At 32.6% G+C, this 16,856-nt stretch overlaps 3 protein-coding genes across 3 annotated transcripts; all 3 read right to left on the bottom strand.

Moving 5' to 3' along the window:
* Window positions 1–213: 213 nt before the first annotated feature.
* On the bottom strand, window positions 214–2,169 carry LOC134280973 (E3 ubiquitin-protein ligase Midline-1-like). Its single transcript, XM_062763421.1, has one exon. The coding sequence runs from the start codon at window positions 2,167–2,169 to the stop codon at window positions 214–216; it is 1,956 nt and encodes a 651-aa protein (XP_062619405.1).
* A 5,039-nt stretch (window positions 2,170–7,208) lies between these two features.
* On the bottom strand, window positions 7,209–8,138 carry LOC134280972 (E3 ubiquitin-protein ligase TRIM45-like). The gene has a single exon (XM_062763420.1). The coding sequence runs from the start codon at window positions 8,136–8,138 to the stop codon at window positions 7,209–7,211; it is 930 nt and encodes a 309-aa protein (XP_062619404.1).
* A 5,788-nt stretch (window positions 8,139–13,926) lies between these two features.
* On the bottom strand, window positions 13,927–15,804 carry LOC134280971 (probable E3 ubiquitin-protein ligase MID2). Its single transcript, XM_062763419.1, has one exon. It carries the CDS (start codon window positions 15,802–15,804, stop codon window positions 13,927–13,929), a length of 1,878 nt encoding a protein of 625 aa, XP_062619403.1.
* Between the last annotated feature and the right edge of the window lie 1,052 nt (window positions 15,805–16,856).

The raw sequence follows: 16,856 nt of genomic DNA, 5'->3' as shown, positions 1-16,856 counted from the left end.
GTACATGTGCAGATTTTCGTGGCATTAACTCACAATTAAACATGATAGCATCACAAGAACAATAACTTATATCATCTGAAAGACGAAGTCGTTCATGTTACTTGACAACGTCTAATAAAAATTTGAACAGGATCGTGTTCATTTATCATATTTATGTTTATTGTACAGGGGGGTGTTTTCTGCATCCGAATTTGTTCATTGATAATTCATGATTTACACTCGATATACGTTCAAAACATTGCGGTTACTACATACACAGCAAATGTTCATTCTTTCGTTCATTTTTATAAACACGGGTTGAGTTATATTTTCGATGACCTTTAAATGTTCACCAACGTTAGACAATACATGGATATTGTTACTTTTTTTAGCAGCAACAACAACATTATTCACAGAATCTTCTTCAAGTTCAAAGGGATCTTTCATGTTTTCATTTTCATATTTCCAGATAATGTCTCCGTCTTCCGATATTGCCGTGACTGTATCGAGCACCCAGTTGCTGTAAACTATCAGCCCTTTATTTGTCAAAAGAAGGTGTATATTATTTTTGCCTTCTGTTTCAAATTCCTTTGTTTTGTTCCCAGAAAGATCGGTTTTTATGATTTTCGTTGCACATGCAACATAAAGCGCCCTATTCCGGATTTGTATACCATAAACTGATTCATTCATCGGAATTGTTCGTAGTTTTTGGAAATCAGTGGCAGAATACACTTTTATTGACATTGTCCCGGTGCAAGTCACAAAAAGTTCGTCTAAATTTTGCACAACACAAAAAGGCCTATATAGTCCATTAATTACATTTGTTTTAGCCCATGCATTATCATATATTATGCACTGCCCCTCGAAAGCATGGTCAATTACTGCAAAAGTATCATTTGATAGAAAAGTTCCAGTATAAATAGAAACCACACTCTCTTCTTCAATTCTAAATTTAGGAACAATGGGTAATTGCATGGTACTCAAGTTGTATATAACGTGATGATCTGTTGTGGTACAATCAATATCTATGAGAGATTCCATATCTTTCAGTTCCTTCAAAATGGATGCTTTATTCTCAGTTACTTTTATGTGCTTCGTTCTAAAGCTACATTGTTTTAGCTGTGAAGCTGTGTCCTTTGCTAAGTAATAATTCATCAGAAGTTCTCTTTCGTCCATTGTTTTCCTGGCTTTCTCAATATTCTGACAGCATTTCTTAGCGCAATTAATCCCATCTTCTAACGTGCTGGCACATTGGTCAAGTTTTTCTCTGCCTCTTTTTTGGGCCACAGCAATATCTTCGAGATGTTTGTTTTTCATTTTTTTAATATGTTCAGTTAAATCTTTAAATTCCTGTTCAGTTTTCTTTGTCATTTCATCAAAGGAATCTTCTAGTTCTGCCATATTCTTCTCCTGCTCTTGCTTGGCCTCTGTTAGTTTATTTTCTATATTTCTTACTTCTTTCAACAGAACATTTAATTTATCGTTTTCTCTAAGATATACAGCTGCATTATGAACAGTGTCAACATTTTCACATTTTCTGTGCTTCGATCTACATGTGCCCGCGCACATTAAACAACACGGTTGTTCGTGGTCGCCACAAAATAACTTTATCGATTCATTGTGTTCAGAACATCTATAATATTTTCCAAATTCATGAGTAATCTCTCCAGTCCTTATTTCTTCTACCTGACACACAGTATGACCTTTAGAAAGCAAATGTTTTCTGTGATATTTCGTACACAAAGCGCATAAGTATTCCGCGCAAGAAAGACAAAATCCGGTTGCATTTTCAGTTTCATTATCTCTTAAACAAGCATCACAAAACCTCTCATCTGGTTTTTCTACCAATCGCTGTAAAGCAACATTTACAGGGAATACTTTTGCCCATTCCTCTGGTTTATCATTGGCGCCAGTAAACGGAATATACTCACGACATAAAGGACATTTAAATCCCAAACGAGGCTCCGTAGATTTACAAACGCTGGCAATGTAGGTTGATAAACAATTGTGACAGAACGAATGCATACACGGCAGACACCTCGGTGTTTTGTATTTTTCGACACAAATTGAGCAGAGAATTAAGTTTCCAGTCGCACTGTCCGCAGAGACCGTTGCCATTTTGAAAAACTCACACTTTATATCCACCGGAAGAAAGGCCTGTTTACTGGAAATGAAGCCGTTTAGAGTCATAATTCTGACCGTTCATCTGTGGGAGTGTTAGTAAAACGGCATCCTCCTAGCTTGGGCTTGTGTTTTTAGTTCTGATGAAAAAAAAATAGCTTCATTTTTAAATAACAAAATATTGATAGCTGATCAAATATTATTATGGAGAAATTTTATAGTTTTATTTAAGGACAGATGATACAAACAAATTTTTGTTTGAAAAAGATTAAATATCATGTCACAAGTTTAGAAAAGTGGATGGTTCTTAGAATTTTTTATCCGAAGAACTGGAAAATGAAATAGATTTGGAAAATATTAGTAATATTTCAATAAAAAAACGAATATAGACAAATCACATTCAGTATAGGTTTACAGGTGAAAATAAATTTCAGAATTTGTTATCCTGGCGCTAAAAGTGTAATATAAACCTTACAAAAATATACCAAGCCAGGTGAATTTTAAGAGGAAGATCGAACTGACAAAAAATTGGCAATATCACATTGGCTGATTTTTATCATTTAGCTTTTCCTAATAAAATTCACCTGGATCGGTATATTTTTCTTAAGTTTATATTACACTTTTAGCGCCAAGATAACAAATTCTGAAATTTATTTTCACCTGTAAACCTTTACTGAATGTGATTTGTCTATATTTGTTTTTTCATTGAAATATTACTAATATTTTCCAAGTCTTTTTCATATTCCAGTTCTTCGGATAAAAAATTCTAAGAACCATCCACTTTTCTAAACTTGTGACGTGATATTTAATCTTTTCCAAAGAAAAAAATTGTTTGTATCATCTGTCCTTAAACGTACGTTTTGTATACTTTGTACAGAATATTTTTTTTCAATCAATCAAATGTATGAGCCGATGCTACAGATTACATTTATCCATTATCGTGACAGATTTCTTCCCACTACATGCAATACAAATTCTGTTAACATGCAACATAATTATGTAGACATGCAACATATTTATGTCAACATGCAACATATTTATGTCAACATGCAAGTTAATTATGTTGACATGCAAGTTACCAATCTAATAAGAAAAGATAATTTAATCATAGTTAAATTTACTTATTAACGCCCGTATGTGGCATCGTAGATGCAAAATGCAACATAATTTTGTATATATGCGACTTATTTATGTCAACATGCAACTTATTTATGTCAACATGCAAGATAATTATTTCAACATGCGACTTATTTATTTCAACATGCAAAATAATTGTTAATATACAAGATATGTATGTTGATATGCAATTTATTATCTTGCAAATTGACATAAATATCTTGTTTGTAAAAATACAACTCGCAAGTCGCATGAAGACATTAATAAGTCGCATGTTGACTTTTCAATAAATTTAAGTATTCAAGGTTCCGTGGTTCCTGAGAAGAAACTTTGAAGTATATGTTTCCAAATTAATTATATTTAAATCTATATTTCGTTATTGAAGATGCTGAATTTACATTAAATCCTGAATTAGTTTTTATATTTGCTAATCATGAAATGTTGAGATATCAAACAGTATTGAAAAGTTTAAATCATTACGTCTTTCACTAGTTTACAAACAAGTGATGTTTTTAGCTTTCTATCAATGACCTTTTCTTGTAACATTTTCAAACTTTAAACAAATGTATGAGACTCTGTCGCATTTTTTTAAAGCTCACTCGGATATATAGAGTCTTCATATGAATGGAAATGCATGTAAGTAGTGCTAATTACTAACGCTCTCGAGCGCTAGCAACTACGTTACTCCAAATTCCTTGAATATGCATGCTCGGCTTTACGGTCGTGCATTCTGGGAAAACTGTGAAAACTACAGAAACTATAGATAGACCGTACGATAACAATCCGTTGTATCATTAAATAACTAGGTTTTTTTTATTGTGTTGCTTACAGTTTAAAGATAATTATAAAATTGTAATACTTTAATTTTCCCTTTTTTTCTGACGGAAAGCCCGAGTCGTTATCTGATTTGTCTAAACAAAGACGAGCCTCAGGGAGGTTTTTTTAGTCTAACCACAACCAAAGATAGACTCTTATTTCTGGTTGGTCAATTCAGGCGATCTTACAAATTCCAGAAACAAGATTTTACACTAAAAATAACGAATAACAAAGGACCAAGCTACTTCACATCTTCACATTCGGAACTCTCTTGATTTCTTCATTGGCCTACAAAATACACTTTGGTAATCACCCATGCAGAGTTGTTGTTCGTTCCTCTCAGAATGTATGAGTTGATGGTAGAGAGTGACATTTTGAATTATTTTCTATTCTTTTAAACCCCCCTGTATTTTCTTTGTTACATTGCTAAGAAATTCTATTTTTAAATCAGCTCATTCAATGCCTTAATCGACATCTTCACCATATTATATAGAGTTTCTCCAGTAAAGGTCATAATATTATATAGAGCACCCCCCTCTCCAGTAAAAATCTAAATGTTCCGTTGCACCTAAACTTCAATAGGTCAACAACCCCCCCCCCTTTCGTTTCTTAACCTATGTGTCTATAAAATACACAAAACAATTATAACGTTATAATACTCAAGCCTCGATGAACATTAAAGAATTCAGCAAAATAAATCACTTGATCACGGACCTTCCTTTCTGATTTTAAACATTGATACGGATATAGCTCATGTATCTTTTTTAAAAGATAAGCTTGTAACTTAAATATCACACTCCAGCCTCGATAAACATTAAGGAATTCAACAAAATAAATCATTGAACACGGATCCTCCTTTCTGTGTTTTAAAATTGCTACGGCGCTAGCTCACCTATCTTTCTCAAAGACAAACTTGTATGTTAATGATAATATCAAATGGTGACTTGAGGGCAAAAGCCAGTGTTTTCTTCTTCTCATAAAAAAAGATAGATTTGAAATAAATTCAGTGTAATTAATATGAAAACTAAAATAGGTCTGCTTAAAACAGCATTCAACTGGATCCCATAGGAATTCCATTGGTTTAACCGGGCCTTTAAACCTACTTTGATATTGTCAAAAACTCTAACATCTTTCGAAATCAACTTCAGAATATTTGTGAGGACAATAAAAGTTTGTTACACAATTTTTTTTTAATTGGAAGTTGTTGGTAAATTGACTTTTCTTTACTGAAAAAGCAGTTGTTCATTATGTAAGAAGTTTTGAATGGAATTTTTTCATTGGAAATTGTTGTTCAGAGGTGTGCAAAGTCGAAGTTATAACGTTAATAAATTTCGTAAAAATCTGTGATTTTTAACTCTTGAAATAATTTCCTTCAATGTTTGAGTATCTTCATTTGATTTACACCACTAGAATATTTTGCTGTTCAGAACTCCTGAAGTATCTTCATTGTTATAATTATTTAGTGAAATTTTATACCTCTCGATGTGCATCAAGGTTCTTTGAAGTTCTCAGAAAGGTCTTATAAAGAGATGAAGTTCTTACCCCATAAAAGTATTTTAAAATTACATATTTAAAGGAATTTGGGTTCATTTCAATCTAAGCATAGATATCAATGTTTATTAACATGATATGAAGTAAGATTTTTCATGGTGTTTTGCAATGATAGGAAAATCGTTATTGTACAATGATCGAAATGAATAAAAGAAATTAATGTACCCTATGCATGTATGATAAAATTTTGCAATTTCTTCAAAAGCTTGAATAACTAAATTTTTAATTCTAAAATGTGTCTGTTGATCAAATGAATTGGAAAAATATTCTAGGTGTTTTTATTCGCATTTTGGAAATTTTATTTCAGATTGATTAACTAATTTTCCATATGTAATATGATGATTAACTTTAAAAATTGAAGTTTGAATAATTGTTGTGGGTATTAACACGTTACATTTTTGTGTCATGTGAGGATTTTCATTTATTTATTGTCTTATTTTCAGAACCTTAGGATCGGAGTATCTTAAGAAGATTTATGAAGAAGTATTTAGCGATCTGGCAATTCTTGGACTAATAAGATAGAGTCTGAAAATTGCAGGGTAATATTTTATTTGCAAGGCTAAATACTACAAAAATAGATTACTCTGAAGTACTTTTATCAAAAAAAAGAGTTCATTTTTCTTATAGATTCTCTAATGATTTCAGTTTGTTAGAACATATTTTTTTGTCGACGAATGTTAAATGATTCACACACGATAAATATTTACGGCATTAAAATCACTGCACACACAACAAATGTTCCAATCCCTATTCATTTTCAAAAAGACAGGTCGATAGATGTTTTCTATAATTTTTAGGAGTTCACCAGCACTTGACAGTACATGAATATTGTTACTTTTCCTGGCAGCAACAACAATGTTCCCAGAATAGTCTTTATCGAGTTCACGGGGTTCTTTCATGTTGAAACTTTCATATCTCCAGACAATATCTCCCTGTTCTGTCATGGCTGTTACTGCATGAAGAAACCAGTTACTGTACACTATCAATCCATTATTTGCTATAAGTATGAAAACATTATTTCCGCCTTTGGTTTCAAATTCCTTTATTTTTCTTCCAGAAAAGTCTGTTTTAATTATTTTTGTTGCACATGCTACATAAAACGCCTTATTCCAGATTTGTATTCCATAAACTCGTTCATTCATCGGAATTGATCGGAGTTTAAGAAAACTTGAGGCAGAAAACACTTCAATAGATTTTGAAACTTCGCAAGTCACAAAAAGTTCCCCTCCCTTTTGTATCACTTTGAAGGGTTTTTTTAGCCCGACAATAACTTTACTTTCAGCCCAATTTTTATCATATATTAAACATTTACCATCGTCACTGTGTTTAATTACCGCAAAAGTGTCATTTGCCAGAAAAGATCCAGTACAAATGTTGTAATTGTCTTTAATGCTAATCTCAGGATCATTTGGCAATACCATGGTTCTAAAATCCAATATCACGCCATGTTCTGACTCCGAGTATTCAATATATGTAAGCGACTCCATATCTTTTATTTCTTTCATTATATGCTCTTCTTTTGCCGATATTTTTATGCATTTCTTGGTAAACTCAAACTGTTTCAATCGTAAAGTTGTTTCTCTTGCAATACAACAATTCATTAAAATTTCTCTTTCATTCTCTGTTTATCTGGCTTTTTCAATATTTCGACTGCAGTAATTAGCACAATTAATTCCGTCTTTTAATGTGTTTGTAACCCGGTCCATTTCTTCCCTACCTCTCTTTTGTGCAACAGCAATTTCATCAAGATGTTTGTTTTTCAACTTTTCAATGTGCTCAAGAAGTTCCTTAAAATTAATCTCACTTTGCTTTGTCATTTCATCTACGGAATCATCTAGCTCTGTAGTATTCTTTTTCTGTTCTTGCATGGCATCTGCCAATCTGTTCTCTATATGTCTAACTTCAATTGACAGAACATCCAGTTTGCCGCCCTCTTTAATATTTAAAGCTGCATTCTGTATAGTATCGACACTATCGCACTTCCTATGCGTTGTTCCCGTGCATAATATACAACACGGTTGATCATGCTCACTACAAAATAATTTTATAACCTCGTTGTGTTCTGGACATCTAAAATATTTTCCGAATTCGTGAGTTATTTTTTTAGACTCTACTTCCTTTAGTTGAATTATGATATGGTCTTTGGAAGGCAAATGCTTTCTGTGATGTTTAGTGCAAACTGTGCATAAGTATTCATTGCAAGAAAGACAAATGTCAGATGCATTTTCAGTTTCATTATCTCGTTGACAAGCTGCACACAGCCGTTTTTCTGGTGTTTCAAGTATTTTATCTAAAACATAATTCACCGGAAAATTCGCAGCCCACTCCTCTGGTTTATCAAAGGCGCCATTACGCGGAACATACTCAAGACACAAAGGACAATTAAATCCCAAACGAGGCTCCGTAGATTTACAAATGCTATCGATATATGAAGTTAAACATTTGTGACAAAAGGAATGCATACACGGTAGACATCGTGGTGTTTTAAACTTCTCCACACAAATTGAACACAGAGTAACGTCCTCCACAACCCTTTCTGTAGAAGACGTGGCCATTTTGATGAAAAGAAACCCACTCTTTTCCTTCCGCCTTGTACCGGAAACATAGATATATTTTGGGACGAAAACCCCTTTTTGTAATACCTTTACAGACATGTATAATTAGACACCCCCACACACTACTTTTTTTTTATAAAAAAGAGTTCAGGGAAAGTCATGTTCACCCTAGACCCGTTATTCCTACAATAAATTAAAACATATATTGTAGTGTTTGAGTGAAAACAAAATTTGATACTGATTGCAGTAGTACCTCCCTCTCCCCCCCCCCCTCCCCTTTCCGAAATAGGATTTTGGACACTTTTACATTTTCTTCTGGCTGCCTTCCCTCCTAATCATCCTAAATTTCAAAAACGATGCTTAATTAATTAATTAAACGGGAGTATTCAGTTTTCCTAATAATCCGAAAATGTACAGTTTCAAAAGGAACTTAAATATGGCTAACAAATCCATGAAAACGTTCTATAACGTTCCTTTGATAAAATTATGTTATATTTTCATGTGCACAAAGAATATAATCTCTCGTTTTTAATAAAGCCAGCAGATCACTCTAACTTTCAGCAAACATCATTAAGTTACATGTATATCAATTAACAAGTGCACATAAGTTGAGTTGACCTTTCCATCTCATAGGAAAACTAAGCCCTGGTTGTAAAATTAACGAGGAATGAATGCTATTTTTTCATTTTAATAATTGTTTTTTTTTTTTTTATATTTTACCTATAGCAAACATATAAATGATATTTATATTTCTAACAAAAGAGTGCTTTAAAACTACCTAGTATTAAATACATGAAATTTATTATTATAATTGAAAAGTTTAAATTATCAATATTTGATATATTTTATTCTGTAAACTTCCTGTAAGTAATTTTCTGATGCTTAAATGAACTACCTTTGTTTATTTATATTTTTTGTTGATATGTAGCTCATATGATATCGTTTTCTTAACACACAGTTGTGACGTATGGATTTGAGTGATGAAGCAAAATAAAGTGGAGTTCTATATTAAAAATTCGGTGTTAAACATTGAGTCTGGTGTATAAAACATGGGATAAAAAAAATCTCAAATGTTTAGTAGTTAGATATGATTTTCATCCTACTGCAAATTTTGTTAGATCCTATATTTATCAAAGATTTACATCATTGATATGTAATTTACGATATAATTAGGTTCTGAACCTTCAAAAAAGTTTTTGAGTTAAGTTTCATAGTAAATAAAAGATAAAATCTTGTTTTCACTAGAGATCACTGCAGTAATTAATTTTTTGTTAGGGGTAGTTAAGTTCCAGGGCCATTACAGAAACATTGTAAAAACTTCCTTCTTTTGTCATATTATAACAATACACATTTTTCACAATAAATTTAAATAGTTTGAGTCAAAATATTTGATTATGTCTTAATCATGTTAATAGTTATCAATATTATCAAAAGTTAAAATTTCGGCGTGGAGTAAAATCAAATTTGAGTAGGTCCATCGTAAATAAACTTTGTAAAATGTATTATATTACGATAATATCGAACATTTAATTTTGAGTTATTTTCTTGACGATGTTTTCGAAATTGCTATGTTAGTGTGCTGAATGATGAGAAATATGTTGATTTTAAAAATGAGTAACACAAATTCCATTTTGTCAACAGAAATAAATTGAAACTACACAACGTAAAACTTTTAAAGCTCCAGCTTTGAGAGTGAGCGATATTCATAGCCTCACTTTAGATGAAAGTCACTTTAGAATAGAGAGGAAAGGGATAAAAATGTTACCAAATATGGAATTCCTGGCAAAGACTCAAACCATAAATAGACCATGTTACTCTAAGAAAACAAAATCGATGCACATGAAGAAATTGAGCATTATCTATTTTTGTCACGTCCAGACGGTATCGTCCTGATAACAATATGAACAAACCAGGAACTGTACAAAAGCTTTGCTATCCACTCTATTTATCACCATTTTCCTTTTTTAACATCTCTCTCTCTCTCTCTCTCTCTCTCTCTCTCTCTCTCTCTCTCTCTCTCGCACACACACACTCACCCTCACACACACACCCTCACACTCACACACACACACACATTTAAGCAATTACGTAAACTTTTATGTACCTGTCAATACACACGCTTTGGTTTAGAGTAATTTTAATTGTAATTAGGGCTATAATTTTTTTGGATAATGATAATGATTCTTTATATCATTTTATAATAAAAACGGAACTCGTAATGTACTTACATTGTCATTAGGGATTTGAAAAATTATTTTGTTGAAAAAACATTCTGATTGTACACACAAGTATTTTGAAGTTGACATCAACAAGATGCTGGGATTTCTGATTTCCAATATCTATGTGGTTTTTGGAGACCAGATCTTGCAACAATTATTGGAATTCCAATGCGTACAAACTGCGCCCCGATATTAGCAGGCCTAATTTGTATTCATATGAAGCAGAATTTGTGTAAAATTTTATGTGTGAAAAGAAGAAATCATTTACTGTGGTCTGCAACTCGACATTTAGATAAATAGACGACGCATTGTCAATATAAAATGGTAATTTTCCTCCTAAGTCGATACGATGTATCCTGGTGAGTTGATTTTTTTATTTAAATTCCACAATACTTTAATGCAAATATATGAGATAACACAATATTTCATTGCAGCATTCATTTTTAAAGAGAGAGGGAGAGAGAGAGAGATGATGTTAAAAAAGAAAAATGGGTGATAAATAAAGTAGATAGCAAAACTAGTTTTAAGACAGGGTTTTTTGCTTTTTGTCTGAAAGTATATGGAGTGCCATTTTTGCGTTTTCGTTAAACTAATCTATTTTATCACTTTTCTGGCTGTATATTTCAATGATTTATTAAAAAAAATTGAATTCATTCAAAAAACAATGGATAGAGAGGCTGGGGTGTTGACAACAACCTCTGTAAATATATTGCTTCATTGACATAAGAAAAATATTCCAAGATTTTGATGATATTGTATTACTTTTATCTCCAAATATAAGAGGTTTACAATCTAGATTTAAGGTAGATCGAGGGTTTGCTCACGTCACAATAAGATTTGACGTAAAAAGCTTACCGCGTTCAGATAAGCAAGCAAAAAATATCTTTAGCAGTATGCAGTAAAATTTAAAGCTTGCCTAGGGTAATTTAAATATATTTTGTATGTAATTGAGAGTAAATGATGTTTTGATCAAGGCGGTCTTTTACATTATAAGTAGTTTTTAACGCTGCTATCTTCTGTGTGTACGTACATGTACCTTTCTGATCAATATTTGTTATGTGTACGTAACTTTCTAAAATTGTATTGCCTGATTGTTAATACAATACAAAGACAGATCCACTGCCGGTTTGTCTAACGCCTGACCTGCAGTTTAGTATTTTTGTTCACTTTTATGAATTTTGTTTTGTTTGTTTAATTTAGCCTACATACTAATTAACTTTATTTTTGTTTCTTTTAAACAAAAATCATCTCTAACTCAATATACAAGGTATCCATTTTCTTCGTGACGATGCACGCCTTTTACGTATACGACATTAGGATTGGTAATTTTTTATGTGCAACAATATTGTCCTTACTACAGGTATAAGATTTTTAAAACGAGAAAGAAATGGACAGTATATGATACGTAACTATGCTTAATATGAACTTTCATTTGTGCATGACATTTCTCTTACTGATGTTTTTTTTTAGGGGGGGGGGGGGGGGGTAAATTAGATAATAATCAACAGGAGAGACGTTATTGAATTCGGTTATATCGTCAAATAAAATATCTGCGTCCTATAAATTGTTATTCATTAACTCAGACCCTTTTACGAGGGTTGTCCCGTAAAATCATGGACAAAGCGTTTTTCTCGAAAAGTAATTGGCGCACTAAGCTGAAAATTTCAGTAAATGTTTCTTTATCAAATTAAAATGCATTATAATTTTTTTTTTGGATAAAATATAGGCAAAAATAAAGATCTTATTATGCTTGAATGTGCACGAGGTGTTGTCCTACGGCGCACGGACAAAAACACCAAGGTTTTATTAAAGAATACTCAAGTTTGAATTCAAAATAAAAGTTTTAAATATATTAAGATTTGTATTCAAATTACCCTAGTTCAATTCCACAATCAATTCTGTAGTCTTTGAAAAAATTTTAAGGCATTTTGTTAATTTTTGGCAGTTTCTTGAGCATTCGAAATGGGAAAGTGGTAAACACAACACACGAAGAATGGCGACGTTTTATGACGTTACGGCGCACCGGAGAGCAGTTCCGTTTTAATTCGATGTTGTAATGACACCTTTGGAGACTTAAAATGACCATAGAAGAAAAAAGATTAATCACCATATCTTAAGTATACAAATGAAATAGGAGTTTTCTTAGCAAAGTCTTTTTTGATCGAGTCCCTGGAGAGTACAAAACATACGAACAAACTCGTAATTATGTAATAGCAAAAGACGATGTCACAGTTGAGATTTTCTATTAGTTGAATGATGGTGAGAATATTGTCCGTATCTTACTGATAAATCTTCAGAGGATCGCATGAGGGTGCCAAATGGTTCTTCGACTGTTTATGGAGACTAAAGAATGTGTATCAATGAAATTTCTAAATTTAAGTCGGACTCATCCAACTTCATTTTCAGCAAAGATAAAACGTGATGCTGTTTTAGACACTTTGACGATATAATCCATGCGCCGTAAGGTGATACAATGCATGGCATGAAATCACATAATTTGTTTATTTATGCATATATTTACCTGAAATTTACTGTATATTCTACTAAAATATGTACTAAATAATAGTGAAAATTTCAGAACGAATTAGGTCAATTGGAGACATATGCATATTCTATTTGAACAGTAAAACAGTTACCGAGTCCACCTTTATTGTTGATTAATCCCCCATACAGAAAGTGGTTCTAAGGGAAAAAAAACTTCCAAGTAATTTATATAAAGGTGATAAGTTGTTAGTACTTTTCTCTAGAGTCATTTTCTGCCTATGTTTAATAAATGTTATCAATACTATTTCTACAAGATAATGCTTACAATTGTTAGGTAAAAAGCAAAGTTATCATAAGTGTCAATTCAAATAAGTTTAAAATTTCCCACGAACCATACATGGAAAACAAGAAGTATAATTTTTTTTCAATTGTCTATGGAACATATATCGTGCATACAAATAATTTACAACGACATGAAAAAATGACACAGGACAGACAGACATTTAATAACGGTCACAATAGAATTCCACAGAATCAATCTATTAACTATTAAATTTATATCACTTTGTTCCGTATATCGTTGCCTGTTTCATTTTCAACATGAGAACAATTTTACAAATCCATCTCAAGTATTAAACCTTAATACGACGCGACCTCGTATGACAGTATTTCTATGATGAATAGTGTTTTCCCTATAACAATCTAGTGCTTACATTTTTCTCACAATCTCAGTTTTCAAACTTGAAAAGAATCAAATGCAGGGGCGTAGCAACAGGGGGGCCGGGGGGCCTGGCCCCCCTTTTTTTCCCAACCTTACTTATACTATAGGAAATGTTAATTGAAAGCCTGGTTGGTCCCAAACTCTTAGTGATGTACCGAAAATGTAGCATTAGAATTGGTACTGAAAGTACTTGACAGTGAGAAAAAATAATTTTCCTAACCCCACCCCCACGAAATAGGATTTTCCACTTTGGCAACTTTTTTCGTTCCTTTTTTTTTTTTTTTTTTTTTTTTTTTTGCTTGTCAACTTTTTCAGGTGAGTAAAAAATTAAAGTTTTTCTGCTCCCCCACTTTCAAAAACGATGCTACGAGCCTGACATTTTATACACCTTTACAATTTTATAGTCACTGCACACACAGCAAACGTTTCTTTCTTCACTTATTTTCATAAAGACAGGTTTAGGAATACCTTCAAAAGTCTTAAGAAGTTCTCCAGCACTAGACAAGACATGAATATTATTACTGCTTCTTGCAGCAACCAAAATGTTGCCATAAGAATCTTTTTCAAGTCCCCTTGGTTCTCTCATGTTCGGATTTTCATACGTCCATGCGATGTCTCCCTGATCTGTAATTGCTGTCACTAAATGAAGTTTCCAGTTACTGTATATTATCAGTCCATCTTTTGTGACAACTACGCAAATATTATTTTGACCTTCGGCTTCATACTCTTTGATCTTTTTCCCATCAACATCAGTTTTAATGATTTTCGTTACACATGCTATGTAAAATTCTCCATTAAGACTTGATATACCATAAACAGACTCGTTCATCGGAATAGAACGCACTTTGTCAAAATTCAAAGCAGAAAATACTTCAATAGACCTTGTTTCAGTACATGTCACAAAAAGTTCATCTTTATTTTGGATCACACCAAAGGGATTACTTAGTCCACCTATATCTTTCAAGTGATCCCAAGTTTTTCCATATATGGAGCACTTTCCATCAGTTCTAAAGTCTGCGATTGCAAAGTTACCATCTGACAGAAAAGTTCCACAATGTACAACATCTCCAGCAATTCTAACTTCTGAGAGAAAAGATAGTTTCATGGTTCTTACGTTAAACAAAAAAAGACTATGCTCTGACTCATGATACTCAACATCACCAAGAGATGTTACATCCAATATTTGTTTTAGAACTGATGCGTTCTTTTCAAAGATCTCAATGTTCTTCTTTGTAAAGTGAAAATGTCGCATTTTTGAAATATTTTGCTTCGTTTTAAAATAGTTCACAATCATTGCTGCATTGTCCTTCATATCTCTGGTCTTCTCAATAATTTCACAATAGTATTTTGCACACTGAATACCATCTGTGATTGAATTTGTGGTTTTGTTAATATTTTCTTTGCCTTTTTTGACAGCGACTGCAACATCTTCTAAATATTTATTTTTCATTTTTTCTATGTGATCCACAATGTCCTTGAATTCTTTTTCATTACGTTCAGTAACTTTGTCGGCAAAGTCTTCTAGTTCTTTTGTGTTTTTATCATGAGCATTCTTACCTTCCATTAATTTTTTTTCAATGTCTCTAGCCTCATCTAACATAGTATCCAGTTTGCCATTTTCTCTGATAGACGCAGCAGAAACTTCAATGGAGTCTACGTTTTCACATTTCTTGTGTTTCGTCCCAATGCACATTAGGCAGCATGGCTCCTCGTGGTCATTACAGAACAATTTGATCTTTTTATTGTGTTCGGGACATCTGATATTTTTTTCGAATTCTGGGAGTATATTTCTCGATTTCACCTCGTCCATGCTGCATATTGTATGGTCTCTTGAAAGTAAATGTCTCTTGTGATATTTTGTGCACATTATGCATAAATATTCAGTACAAGAAAGACAAAAGCCCGTTGCATTCTCGGATTCATTATCTCGTAAACAGGAATCACAGAGCCTTTCATCAGACTTTAAAACAATTTTCTCTAAAACATCATTTACCGGAAAACTCCCAGCCCATTCTTCTGGTTTTTCAATAACGCCATTACTTGGAGTGTACTCTCGACACAATGGACAGTTAAAGCCAAAACGTGGTTCTGTAGATGTACACAAGCTCACAATATAGGACGATAAACATCCATGACAAAATGAATGACTACACGGCAGATACCTTGGTGTTTTAAATTTCTCGAAACAAATTGAACACAATGTAATGTCCCCAACAGTATTCTCTGTTAATGAGGTCGCCATCGTGTGGATATAACTTCATCTACCAATGGCGTACGAGTTTGTTCACGATAATTAAAGAATTAGTATGGGATCCTGTGCGTATCATAACTTTTCGTTCCTCACTCAAAGTGGAAAATATAAAATTTGGTCTGTCCGTCCGTCGTCTGCTAAATTCTTTACAATGACATATTATACAACTTTCTATGGTCGAAGAAAAGCCCCTATATAATTTAAGGCCAAACGGTCAAAGAACAGTCGCAACGCAGCACAGTTAAGGTTACAGTAAGGAGGCGGAGCCTAATGTTTACTATGACGTCACACAAAATATAAGGTCTTCAAAATACCACATAATGAAATTATTTGCTATTTCAAACTGCTGGATAGTTGTATACTAAATAAAAACTTACTATTACATGTAGTTATGTTGTTTGTTAAATCCCACACAACAGTATATAAACGATGCATCGATCGCAATGCACTTAACAATTTGACGTCAACCCGCTAAAATGACGCAGTTTTTACCCAATTAGAGGCTATCACGTCAAATCTTGTACAAGTAGAAATGTCTTTAGTTATCAAATCAAATATTATTTGCAATTAAATAAAAGGCCGTTAACCTGGTTGCGATGTCTTTTTTACCATTTTATTAATAAACTGTCCATATATTCTCCGGACAAGTGATACTGTTGGTTGTTTGTATGCAGATTCATTGAAAAACAAGCTAATTCAGAGAATTCGTGTCCCCCGCTTAGGGAAAAAGTCGGCTCCCCCTGACTGAATTTGTAGAATTATTAAATGTATACATGTATACAGAAGGAAATAAAATACATGTATGTCAATATGCATATAAAGATTTGATTGCTTATTCTTTATTATGTGTATAGAAGATTTTTTTATATGGAATATTTATCACACTGTAATGATGATTTTATAACCTCATAAATTTTTCATTTCACATGCTGAATACTATCATTTAGTAAAAAAAAAAGTATTTAAAAAAAAAAAAGAAAGGTTCGACCGAGATTCGATCCCGGTACCTCTCACACTTGAAGCGAGAGACATAACCACTAGAC

Source organism: Saccostrea cucullata, unplaced genomic scaffold, assembly GCF_032062105.1.
Source record: "Saccostrea cucullata isolate Sc308-1 unplaced genomic scaffold, CSIRO_AGI_Scuc_v1 ctg519, whole genome shotgun sequence".
NCBI classification, from domain to species: Eukaryota; Metazoa; Mollusca; class Bivalvia; order Ostreida; family Ostreidae; genus Saccostrea; species Saccostrea cuccullata.
This window is presented reverse-complemented; position numbering and strand designations above follow the sequence as displayed.

Excerpts from the sequence above, each read along its gene's own strand:
- LOC134280973 (XM_062763421.1), bottom strand. The coding sequence starts at position 2,169 with ATGACTCTAAACGGCTTCATTTCCAGTAAACAGGCCTTTCTTCCGGTG.
- LOC134280971 (XM_062763419.1), bottom strand. The coding sequence starts at position 15,804 with ATGGCGACCTCATTAACAGAGAATACTGTTGGGGACATTACATTGTGT.
- LOC134280972 (XM_062763420.1), bottom strand. The coding sequence starts at position 8,138 with ATGGCCACGTCTTCTACAGAAAGGGTTGTGGAGGACGTTACTCTGTGT.